This window comes from Rana temporaria, chromosome 10 (assembly GCF_905171775.1).
Source record: "Rana temporaria chromosome 10, aRanTem1.1, whole genome shotgun sequence".
Taxonomy (NCBI): Eukaryota; Metazoa; Chordata; class Amphibia; order Anura; family Ranidae; genus Rana; species Rana temporaria.
Window position 1 is genome coordinate 133,129,844 of NC_053498.1, and position 13,304 is coordinate 133,143,147.

Genomic DNA, 13,304 nt, shown 5'->3' on the forward strand with positions numbered 1-13,304 from the left:
TAATGTTATTTTTTTATGTTTTCTAATATATTATCCATACACTGGATCTGATATTGTATTTTTATATAATCTTTATCCATATTCTGATGAAAGGGAGACAGTAAATGTCCTGAAATGCGTTGGTTATCAATAAATAGATAAAAAGATATGTTGTATACATAAAAGGTTTACAATATTGTTCCAAGACAAGTCAACGTACATTTATATTCTGAATGATCTTTATTAGGATAGCGATATTTGTTAACACAATTTAACACAGATTAATGCAAAATAACATTACTGACTTTAGCACAATTGCATTGTTGACTATTTCTGACTGCCATTATTATTTCATTACATCATTTTATTTGGCTCAAGATTAATGCTATTGGCTCCAATCAACTACTCCCCTTTGCGTCCTACAATGAATAGCATCGCTTTATATTCAGCGACATCGCTGACATTGCGTCTCCTCTGCACTGCACAGTAATCAATGGTTAAACCCACCTTACCAAAGGCATTTTTCACAAACTCCTCATTGCATTTAAAACAATGGAACCGTTCTGCTCCAGCAGTCCAGTAAGTTGCATCTAATACCCCAATAAGTAACAGTTGGCCTCCGGGTTTTAGCAGCTTTATTATCTTCTCCAGATTCTTCATGTATTCATCTTCATTTTTACTGATAATTTCCAGTATCCATGCACTGATAATACAATCAGCAAGTGGTAGTAGCACCGGGGAGGTAATGTTTTCCTGTTCAAAATCACATTTCAAAATCTGCTTGATGGACGACCTTAGGCGCATTTCTTTCTCCTGAAGTTGATCTCTGAAAAAAAATACAACCTATGAAAATAACAGGAAAGATTTCAATATACAGTCATGTTGTCAAGTCTCTGATGTGAGGCCGAGTGGCAGAGAGGGCGTCCCTGAGTGCAGCGCTCCCCTGGGAGTAATACAGGGGATACGGTACCCAAAGGTGCACGGGTTGCCAGTAGTGCTACAACAGGCTGGTAAGCAGGACGTGGCTGGGGTGCGCTGGGTAGCAAAGTCAGTAGCCGTGCAAGAAGAAGTCCTGAGAAGGTGTTTGCAGGATAAACCAGGAGCAGGGTTCGCAGCCAGGCCAGAGGTCATATATACTGGGAGACAGTCCAAGAGCAAACAGGAGCAAGCCGGGTCATAAACAGTGGGCAGTGGATCGAAGAATAGTCAGCCAAGCCAAGGTCAGAGCGAGGAGATAATCGGGATCAAGCCAAAAGCAGAGATCAAGCCAGGGGTTTCAAGGTAAACAGACACAGGAACACAGGAAGCTGACGACAATCCACCAATTTGGGTCAGACAGTGGCAGCCTTTTATAGGCCAGCAGGGGGATCCACCTGTCACATGATGTGCCTCTGGTGGCCATTTCTTCTACTGGCAAGATTGCCAGTACTTCCCTGACAGATGACAGTTAGACTGTAATTTGGCAAGTTAAAATAAAATTGTCATACTAGTGTAGCACTACCCTTGTATGAGTTGCTAATGTCAGGACTCCCCACTACTGCACAACCAGTCACACAGCATTTCCTTCTCACATCCAGACACATAGGTAGATTCAGGTACAATAGCGTTAATTTAGGGCGGCGTAGCGTAGCCTGTTTAGGCTACGCCGCCGTAAATTAGCTAGGCTAGTAATGATTCTCAATATACTTACCTGCTAATTTACGGCGGCGTAGCCTAAAACGAGCGGGCGTAAGGGCGCCTAATTCAAATGGGTTGGGGGGGGGGCGTGTTTCATGGTAATGAGGCCTGACCTCACGTTTTTGACGTTTTTTGTCACTGCGCATGCGCCGGGCGACTACATTTCCCAGTGTGCATTGCGGCTAAGTACGCCGTACGGGCCTATTGATTTCAACGTGGACGTAAACAACGTAAATCCCGATTCGCGGACGACTTACGCAAACGACGTAAAAATTTCGAATTTCGCGGCGGGAATGGCGGCCATACTTAACATTACTATTCCACTAGAGCCTAGAAGGTATTAATTTCTCTTTAATATCTTTTATTTCTTTATCTAACAGATCCATTCTCAATCTTTTCCTTTCAATTAAAAAATTAAGTAACGATATCCCTTGATTGTTAAAAAATTTAAACCAGGACCCTAGATCTGGATCCCCTTGTTGGGGGTGAACATCCCATCTGAGTCCTCTCGGGACCATCTGTTCTTTGGTGTACTCCTCCTAAAACGCTACATCCCACTGCAGGTGTAGTTCAGAGGTCATCACATTTTTGAGTCTCATAAATAGACTCAAAAGCATACCTTCATATCTAAATGACACAAGACATACCATTGCAAGACTTGAGGAAGTTGTGTACAGTGGGGACATCATGCTGGTGACAGCTGATGTCGCTTCCCTGTACACTAGCATTGCCCACGATTTGGGATTCCAAGCAGTTGAATGTTTTCTTGGCCGAGTTGACTACCTCCCTGACATACAGAAACAATTTATTTTGGATCTTTTGAGATTTGCCACCTCAAATAATTATTTTTGGTACAGTGGAGAATTTTACCTACAACAAAAGGGTGTGGCAATGGGGGCAAAGTTTGCCCCCAGTCTAGCCAAGATCTTTATGGCTAAATGGGAGGAGGATGTCGTCTATGCTTCCAATCGACCAGAGATCATTCTCTGGGCTCGATACATAGACGACATCCTCCTCCTATGGAAGGGAGACCGGCAGTCTTTGGATGTCCATTCTGTCATGTCCATTCTGAATTCAAATGAGGTTGGGATTAGCCTCTCATATGAGGCTAGCTTTTCAAAGTCCATTTTTTGGACCTGGAGATTCAGGTCCAGGATAACCGGTTGGTGACTAAAACTTACTTTAAAAGTACAGACCGTAATGGATATATCCCAAAAGATAGTTGCCACCATCCTGCCTGGTTGAAGTCTGTGCCACAAAGCCAACTGTTGTAGATAAGACGCAACTGTTCAAATATACAAGACTTCCATGTCCAAGCACAGGTTTTGAAACAAAGGTTTTTGGACAAAGGCTATTCTAACCATGAAGTTGATGGAGAGATAGATAGGATTGGGAGGATAGATCATACCACATTAACAATTGAAAAACAGAAAGTTGCCCAAGAATCAAGATTCAGGAATTCTTTTTTTACTACTTTTTCTGTACAGCACAGACAACTTAAGGATATCATCAACAAACACTGGAAGATTTTGAAAGATGACCACGTCTTGGGACCATCACTTCCCACAAACGCGATGGTAATCTATAGAGGGGCCACATCCTTAAAAAATCAGGTTGCGCCCAATATTTCAGATCCTCCAGTTAAACCTTCCTTTTTTCCTCTTTCTAAAGGCTTTAACCCATGTAGGAGGTGTAAGGTCTGTGTTAACAATGTGAATGGGAAGAAAAAGACAGTTTGTTTCAAGTCCACTCATACAGGGATGGAGTTCCCTATGAGACACTTTTTTACATGCGCAACAACGCATATTGTCTACCTCATCACCTGCCCTTTTGGGAAACAGTACGTTGGTCGTACCATACAGAGCTTTTCCACAAGGGTAGGTGAACACATTGCTAAAATAAAGAAAAGTTGTACGAAACACACTGTACCCAGACATTACCTGAAAGAACATAATAAAAAACTGGAAGGTATTAGCTTCCAAATTATAGACAAGTTTGTTCCCCATTGGAGAGGAGAACCCAGCACAAGAGGGGTATCCAAACTGGAAGTGTATTGGATTTATTTGCTTAAAAGTTATGTGCCGTATGGCTTAAACGTGGAATGGGACGTTAATGCGTTCATAAACCAATCCTAGTGATGAATCGTAATAGATTGAGATATATATGCAAATATTTCCAATTTTTTTGGGATTTTTTGTATAATTTCTGTAGACGCTCCTTTCTCTTCTTTTTACCAATGTAATATATTAATTATGATAGGTTTTTCAGTTTGATCACCATTCACCCCCATGAGAAATGATTCTATGATCTCTTTCCCATTATAAGTAATTATACATGGTGGACGCCGGTGAGGTCGGCATTATTACACCAGTCCTTCATTGATTTGGTTGCTCCTTCTCTTTTTGAGAGGTGTGTGTCCCAGGATGACCAATAAACCCCGTGGAACGCATGACGCCAGGAAAACTTCCGCACCATGTGATGTCTGGGCCATAGGAATGAGATGCGCCGTGGAGGTGGTTGGAACGCACCGTGTCGCGCACTGATGACGTTATGACGTCTTGCCAGTTACGCGCCCACGGAGGGCGGAGTTCACTCACTGGCTTACAGAGCGCTCCGACCTCTCTCCTCTCATTGGAGGCAGGTCGTGGGTAGTGACAACACTACCATGTTAGTGATTGGGGCACACAATGGGAATCCCCGCCCCCATATTTCCGGAGTTTGGAACGCAAACGACGGGAACGTGTCGCATTTTGACACGCACGCCAATCTGGGCATGGCCGAACGATCTGGAGATCTCATGGAGGTGAAGGTAACACATATATAAATGCAGGAGAGAAGCAGGCTCAGCTAGATACCCCAGTTGAAGTGTATTGTAGACGAAACCGGTCGGGTTGCTGACTTGCTAAGTCTCTACTGCATTTTTTCTCTTGGACATATTCCTGTCCACCCATCAAGGGGGAGAGTTGCTGTTTGTTTTACAGTTTTTTTCTTTCACGTGTGTTTTTTATCTTTTGTTTTTACTTGGTTCCTGTGACCAGTGTGATGCTTTTGGAATTTTTTATTAAATCAACCAGTTTTAGGCCCCATACACACGAGAGGATTTATCCGCAGATACGGTCCAGCGGACCGTATCCGCGGATAAATCCTCTCGAGGATTTCAGAAGATTTCTATGCGATGGCGTGTACACACCATCGCATTGAAATCCGCGCTGAAATCCTCTGCCGATGACGTGTCGCGCCGTCGCCGCTATTATGACGCGGCGACGGGCGCGACGCTGTCATATAAGGAATTCCACGCATGCGTCAAATCATTACGACGCGTGCGGGGAATCCCTATGGACGGATGGATCCGGTAAGTCTGTACAGACGAGCGGATCCATCCGTTGGAATGGATTCCAGCAGATGGATTTGTTGAGCATGTCAGCAAATATCCATCTGCTGGAAATCCATCCCAGGGGAGATTTATCTGCGGATAAATATCCGACGGAGTGTACACACCATAGGATCTATCCGCAGAAACCCATTTGATGGGATTTATCTGCGGATAGATTCTATGGTGTGTATGGGGCCTGACACTATGAGGAGCTATCTTTTTCTTTTTTTCTCTTCCTATGTTTGGGAGTGATTGGGCACCATCATAATACTTTCATAGCACCAAGCTACCCTCTGAAACATCAGGACATCTTGGAGACTATCTTTGCCTAGGACTACCATCCTGACGTTACCCGGATTAGACAATCGGTCTATACAAGCCCTAAAGACCCTCCCACCAGTGGCGGAATTATAGGGGTCGCTGAGGTCGCCATGGTGACCGGGCCCCTTGCTGCAGGGGGCCCTTGCATACAGTACTTCGATATGAGGAGCGGAGACAAGCTCCCCGATCCCAAGCCGAACTGTAATCAGCTCTGTGCGGGGAGCTTGTCACATTGATAACAAAGTGAGTGCTCTTTGTCTCCCCCTACAGTGCAGTACCCGGCAGGAAGAGCTGCTAAGGTAGAAGACTGACATTTTTTATCTACTGTGTGTGTTTGCATGTGTGTGTGTTCATGTGCATGTATGTGAGTGTGCATGTGTGTATGTATGTGTGTGTGCATGTGAATATGTATGTGAGTGTGCATGTGCATATGTATGTATGTGAGTGTGAATGTGAATATGTATGTATGTGAGTGTGCATGTATGTGTTTATATCAGTGCGCACGGGCAATGCCCCCCTCTCTCCAGCCACCCCCTGGCTGCATTTGATGGGCACAGTGGCTACGTTTGATGGCACAGTAGCTGCATTTGATGGGTACAGTGGCTATGTTTGCTGGCACAGTGGCTGCATTTGATGGGCACAGTGGCTGCATTGGATGGGCACAGTGGCTGCATTTGATGGCACAGTGGCTGCATTTGATGGCACAGTGGCTGCATTTGAGGGCACAGTGGCTGCGGTTGAGGGCACAGTGGCTGCGGTTGATGGCACAGTGGCTGCGGTTGATGGCACAGTGGCTGCGGTTGATGGCACAGTGGCTGCGGTTGATGGCACAGTGGCTGCGTTTGATGGGCACAGCGGCTGCATTTGATGGTATCTGTGTGTGTTCATGTACATGTATGTGAGTATGTATGTGTGTGTGCATGTGAATATGTATGTATGTGAATGTACATGTATGTGTTTATATCAGTGCGCACGGGCAATGCCCCCCTCTCTCCAGCCACCCCCTGGCTGCGTTTGATGGGCACAGTGGCTGCGTTTGATGGACACAGTGGCTACATTTGATGGGCACAGTGACTACGTTTGATGGCACAGTGGCTGCATTTGATGGGCACAGTGGCTGCATTTGATGGGTACAGTGGCTGCATTTGATGGCACAGTGGCTGCATTTGATGGGCACAGTGACTGCATTGGATGGGCACAGTGGCTGCGTTTGATGGCACAGTGGCTGCGTTTGATGGCACAGTGGCTACATTTGAGGGCACAGTGGCTGCAGTTGAGGGCACAGTGGCTGCGGTTGATGGCACAGTGGCTGTGGTTGATGGGCACAGTGGCTGCATTTGATGGCATGTGTGTGAGTGTGCATGTGTGCATGTATGTGAGTGTGCATGTGTGTATGTATGTGAGTGTGCATGTGTGTATGTATATGTGTGTGCATGTGAATATGTATGTTTGTGAGTGTGCATGTATGTTTTTATATCAGTGCGCACAGGCAATGCCCCCCTCTCTCCAGCCACCCCCTGGCTGCGTTTGATGGGTACAGTGGCTGCATTTGATGGAACAGTGGCTACGTTTGATGGCACAGTGGCTATGTTTGATGGCACATAGGCTGCATTTGATGGGCACAGTGGCTATGTTTGATGGGCACAGTGGCTGCATTTGATGGGCACAGTGGCTACATTTGATGGCACAGTGGCTGCATTGGATGGGCACAGTGGCTGCATTTGATGGGCACAGTGGCTATGTTTGATGGCACAGTGGCTGCATTTGATGGAACAGTGGCTACATTTGATGGCACAGTGGCTATGTTTGATGGCACAGAGGCTGCATTTGATGGGCACAGTGGCTGCGTTTGATGGCACAGTGGCTGCATTTGATGGGCACAGTGGCTACGTTTGAGGGCACAGTGGCTGCGGTTGATGGCACAGTGGCTGCCGTTGATGGCACAGTGGCTGCGTTTGATGGGCACAGTGGCTGCGTTTGAGGGCACAGTGGCTGCGTTTGAGGGCACAGTGGCTGCGTTTGAGAGCACAGTGGCTGCATTTGATGGGCACAGTGGCTGCGTTTGATGGGCACAGTGGCTGCGTTTGAGGGCACAGTGGCTGCGTTTGATGGGCACAGTGGCTACTTTTGATGGGCACAGTGAGACTGCAATTGTTTTTCAGTTTCAGAATTTTTCAGTTTGCTTGCACCCCCCCAAAAATTTTGAGCGCCAGCCACCACTGGTATATATGTGTGTGTGTGTGTATGTATGTTTACATGACCCCCTATATGTGTACAATCAGAACCGATTTTTTTTTTTTTTTTTTTGCTTGTTCATAGTACCAGCAAAAAAATGCTCAGATCGCTTTTCAGAGGCATTTGACAGCCAGTAAAGAGGCAATATGTTGCCTCCTGACCGCCTGTTTTAACCCCTTAAATGCATCATCGCTATGCTGTAACTGCATGCAATGCACACAGTTGCAGGGTGGTTCCAGTGCAGCCGCATTCATCTAGGGCAGTGATGGCAAACCTTGGCACACCAGATGTTACATCTGGTGTGCCAATACATACGCATTCTAAGCCCCAACTACCCTGTCTATACTTACCTATTCTGAAGGTGCTTTGGTCTGGTGCTTTGGTCTGGGAGATCATGTGGATCTCCCTAGCAGCCGGTGTATATCTGCCCTGTGGACTGAACATTTTGTTGCACGTTTATTGAACTTTAAATCACCTTAATGGTGAAGTGATTACATTGTGGCAACATATTGATTTCTTAACTGTCAGGTCACCCGTAGCCAGATGACAAGTGCACCCCGTAGGGGTCAGGGATGCACCACAGGGTGGTGAATCCTATGGCCGACTACTGCTAGCAGAGACGAAGCGTGAACCTAAGATCACCTAAGGGCGCGGAGTCTAAGACCCAGTATTGTATTCACCAGAGCCTTTGATGGTAAGGATGGTCTTGGCCGCTACTGGGTCCAGGTCGCATCCCCGAGATTCCTCAAGTCACACTCCGCAGGGAGAAGGGGGAAGCAGCCAGCAGAACAAACAGTGGTGATGGACAGGCCGAGGTCAGGGCAACAGGCAGACAAGGATAACCGTGGAACATGCAAATAGTCAGGGGCACAGGCAGACAGGGAAGTCGGGGACAAGCCAAAACGGTACACGGAAGATGATCGTAGCACTCTGCAACCAGGAACTAGCAATACACTGCAGACAGGAACTGAGCATTGGAACACTGTTGAACAGCACTGCAGACCTGTAGAGCAACGGTTAATATAGGCTTCCTGGGATGGACTAGGGTGGAGCCATACAGGAAGAGGAAGTGATAAAAAGGGGAACCAGAGCAGGATCTGCCTCTAATGAACACATGGAGATCAGGTAGGCAGACAGGCTTGATGCATATTCATGACAGTACCCTCCCTCTTAAGGCCCCTCCCCCTCCCCCTCCCCAGCCTGGAGCCAGGGCTAAAGGGGAATCCCAGAAGAAACCTCTTCGACAAATGGGGCGCAAAGATCTCAGATGCAGAAATCCAAGACGCCTCCTCAGGACCAAATCCTCTCCAAAGCACAAGGTACTGAAGAACGCCTCTGCGGAGACGAGAATCCAGAACTTGAGTATCCTCATTGACCAGAACCGAAGTAGGGACAGGAGGAGAGGATTTATTGAGGACCAAAGGCCTTTTAGGAATAAGTAAGGGCATGAGAGGGTCAACAGGAATCCGAGGAGGATCAAGCAGACCCTTAAAGATTAACTGGGGATTAAGCACAGGACCATCAGACTGGGCAGAGGTCAGAGGAACCCTGAAGTCAGGTTGGTTAGAAGGTGACAGGGCACAGGAGTCAAGCTGGATAGCAGGGAAACCAGCAGAATGCAGAGAGCCCTGAAAACAAGGTAGAAAACCCCATTTGGCCGACGATGGCAATCTATCCAAAGGATGGATTGAGCCCCTTAGACAGGTTGCAGGAGGGCCTGAACAAGAAAAGGTAGGAGGCTCACTGGGCATGGGCTGACCTGGCATAGCTGATGCAGAGGCCGATTGAATAGCATATTCAGGTGTAGCGATTACCCGAATCGCATCACAAGGCGTAGTGACTGCAGAACTCGCAGACAAGTTAGCCTGGCCGTGCGTTTTAGGGACAGTCAACGGTAAACTGGAGTGAATGATCGGCTCAGGTACACAGACGGGCTCCTCATCCAGAGTGCTACATTGGCTAGAAAGTGCATCAGCCTGACTATTGCAGGACACATTCCGGACATCACTACATGTGGTGGGACGAGCAAAAGATTCTGGAATGGTGGCAACAGGAAGTTTCTCTTTTGGGGCAACCTTGGGTAGGCAAGACGTGGAACAGGAGGGACCCCAAGCCAGGATCTGTCCGGCAGTCCAGTCAATGTGAGGAGAATGGAGTCTTAACCAAGGAAGACCCAAAACGATAGGAGCTGAGGTCTTAGGTAGAACAAGGAAGGATATCCACTCCTGGTGAAGTGTGCCTACTGACATCTTAACAGGGACCGTCTGGAAGCGAATAGGACCCCCCGGGAGAACAGTGCCATCAATCGCCGAGACCACCAATGGTGTGGTGAGGGGCAAAAGGGTAAGTCTCATGGACGATGCGATTTCCCAGTCTATGAAATTGCCAGCGGCTCCGGAATCCAGATATGCCGAGACCGAATGAGAAGAAGCACCAAAACGAAGGGACACAGGAAGAAAAAGACGAGAAGGTGAAGGAGATATTTCTGGATCCAATACTCCACCTTCCAGATGTATTGAACCCGAGCGTTTCTCGGGGCGAAGAGGGCAAGTGTCACGAAAATGACTTTTGCCCCCACAGTATAGACACAGGCCTAGAGTTCTGCGCCTGGCACGTTCCTCAGGGGATAGCCTGGTCCGACCCAGCTGCATGGGTTCCTCAGTTGGCAAGGGATGCTCCACGGGTCGAAGAGAGGGGAGCTCAGGCTGACTAAGGGCCAAGGAATGTTGGCGTCGCTTTTCTAGGGTCCTTTCCTGAAAGCGAATATCGATCTGATTACACAAGGAGATCACTCCGTCCAGATCAGTGGGGATGGTTCTTCCTGCTAGTTCATCCTTCACTCTATCAGATAGGCCATGCAAAAAGGTTGCGACTAAGGCCTCATTGTTCCAGCTCAGTTCAGCTGAGTGGATACGGAACTGCAGAGAATATTGTCCCACTGAACGGGATTCTTGGCGGAGACGTAAAAGGGCGCTGGCTGCTGAAGAGACACGAGCCGGTTCTTCAAAGATATTCCGAAAAAGTTTCAAGAAAACAGGCAGGCTAGAAACCACTGGATCATTCAATTCCCACAGAGGGGCAGCCCAGGCTAAGGCTTCACCGGAGAGGAGAGAAATGATATAGGCTATCTTGGCCCGATCAGACAAGAAGTACTGGGGCAGGAGCTCAAAATGAATAGTGCATTGGCTAAGGAATCCCCTGCAGGCTTTGGAGTCTCCAGAAAAACGGATTGGAGGTGATAACTTCAGTGAATGCGACTCTGCGACTGGTGCAACAGGTGCAGCTGCTGGTTGTACTTGGGGTTGCGGATTCGGGGTTCCCAGCGAGGTCTGAAGCTGATCAAAGCGGGAAGCCAGATCCTGAAGGAAACGCATCACCTGATCCTGATTAGCTTCATGCGTCTCGAGTCTGCGAACAATGCACTGTAATGGATCATCTGCGGGGAGCGGCATGTCGGCCGGATTCATGGCTGTTCAAACTGTCAGGTCACCCGTAGCCAGATGACAAGTGCACCCCGTAGGGGTCAGGGATGCACCACAGGGTGGTGAATCCTATGGCCGACTACTGCTAGCAGAGACGAAGCGTGAACCTAAGATCACCTAAGGGCGCGGAGTCTAAGACCCAGTATTGTATTCACCAGAGCCTTTGATGGTAAGGATGGTCTTGGCCGCTACTGGGTCCAGGTCGCATCCCCGAGATTCCTCAAGTCACACTCCGCAGGGAGAAGGGGGAAGCAGCCAGCAGAACAAACAGTGGTGATGGACAGGCCGAGGTCAGGGCAACAGGCAGACAAGGATAACCGTGGAACATGCAAATAGTCAGGGGCACAGGCAGACAGGGAAGTCGGGGACAAGCCAAAACGGTACACGGAAGATGATCGTAGCACTCTGCAACCAGGAACTAGCAATACACTGCAGACAGGAACTGAGCATTGGAACACTGTTGAACAGCACTGCAGACCTGTAGAGCAACGGTTAATATAGGCTTCCTGGGATGGACTAGGGTGGAGCCATACAGGAAGAGGAAGTGATAAAAAGGGGAACCAGAGCAGGATCTGCCTCTAATGAACACATGGAGATCAGGTAGGCAGACAGGCTTGATGCATATTCATGACATTAACTCACTTATTTTACAATGTTTGAGGACAGCACATTTTAAAATACTGCTAATGTATGCCAATTTATGCAGCGCTGCCTACACACATTTCATCTATTAATGTTAGTTTCGCCTGTCTTATAAGTGCTCAAATTTGTAGAAGGAGGTCAGTTGAATCTACAATTTGGTTTAAGTTACAGATCAAGCTATTGAAGTAGAAGTCCAATCAAATACTCTCTAAACTTCAACCCGCTCCCATCTCCATTCTAAGCCCCAACTACCCTGTCTATACTTACCTATTCTGAAGGTGCTTTGGTCTGGGAGATCATGTGGATCTCCCTAGCAGCCAGCGTCTTGTCGAGCTGGTTCCCCTATCGGATAGGGTCCGACCTCGACCGCTTAGGCGCAGTGCTTGCGCAGTCGGAGGCCACGGAAATCTATGAGCCTAAACACCTGTTCGTCAGCTGTATACGTGCTCGCTCCCAATGATACATGCCACGCAGCAAGGGGGCGGAGACTGGTGTGATATTGACACGCCGCTCTATACTACACGCCGCAGCAAGGGGCGGAAAAAGGGCAGGAGTCTGATATGATATTGACACACCGCTCTATACTACACGACGCAGCAAGGGGTGGAAAAGGGGGCGGAGACTGGTGTGATATTGACACGCCACTCTATATTACACGCCGCAGCAAGGCGGCGAAAAAAGGGCAGGAGTCTGATATGATATTGACACACCGCTTTATACTACACGCCGCAGCAAGGGGCAGAAAAGGGGGTGGAGGCTGATGTGATATTGACCAGTGCTTTGATGCTTGGTTATACATGCCGCTTTATACAGCAAGGGGCTGATGTGATATTGAGCAGTGTTTTTTTGGGGGATGGTTTTCTCAATAAAATACACGTCTCACATCCGCCACTTGCTGTATAGAGCGGCGTGTATAACCAAGCAAAGAAACACTGCTCAATATCACATCCGCCCCTTACTGCATAGAGTGGCGTGTTCCTTTAGAGCATCGTCTATTACCAAGCATCGGCGGCGTGTATAACCAGGCATCGGGAGCAAGCGCGTCTACAGCTGACAAACAGCTATTCACGCTCGGATATTTCCGTCGGCAGTCAAGGGGGAACCATATCGATAGGAGGAACCATATTGTTAGAACACCAGCTTCCTTGGAGAGAAGAGATCGCCGACAACGGCTGCAGTGCCTGGGTGGTGAAATCACCCATAGGCTTCACAGTAGAGGAAAATGGTCTGGTTGGTCACATGATTGGCTCCCAGAGCCGGCTTTAGAGTATTGGAGGGACAACTGACTTTGGATGCCCCACAGTAAGCCTATAGGTTATGAGTAATCACTGCTTAAGGTTGGTCTCCACCTGTACCATCTCCACTGTATACTACCAGGTGCTGGTCCTGTTTGTTATATGCTTCACAGTAGAGGAAAAGGGTCTGGTCGGCCACACATCCGATAATGTCACCTTAATTTAGACATATTCCGAAATAGACACTCCACAATGTACAATCGAGGGAAAATGGCACACCAGCTAGTGCTTTTTTCCCTCAATTGTATATTGTGGAGTGTCTATTTAGAATATGTCTAAATAAAAGTGATTTTATCAGAT

The 13,304-nt window shown here is 47.7% G+C and overlaps 1 protein-coding gene across 1 annotated transcript in view; it reads right to left on the bottom strand.

Moving 5' to 3' along the window:
* Window positions 1-200: 200 nt before the first annotated feature.
* LOC120915630 (indolethylamine N-methyltransferase-like) overlaps window positions 201-13,304 on the bottom strand; it is a 36,121-nt gene continuing 23,017 nt past the window's right edge. The window contains exon 3 of the mRNA XM_040326299.1: window positions 201-805. Coding sequence (XP_040182233.1) covers window positions 382-805 — 424 coding nt within the window. The 3' untranslated portion in view covers window positions 201-381. The remainder of the gene's footprint in view (window positions 806-13,304) is intronic.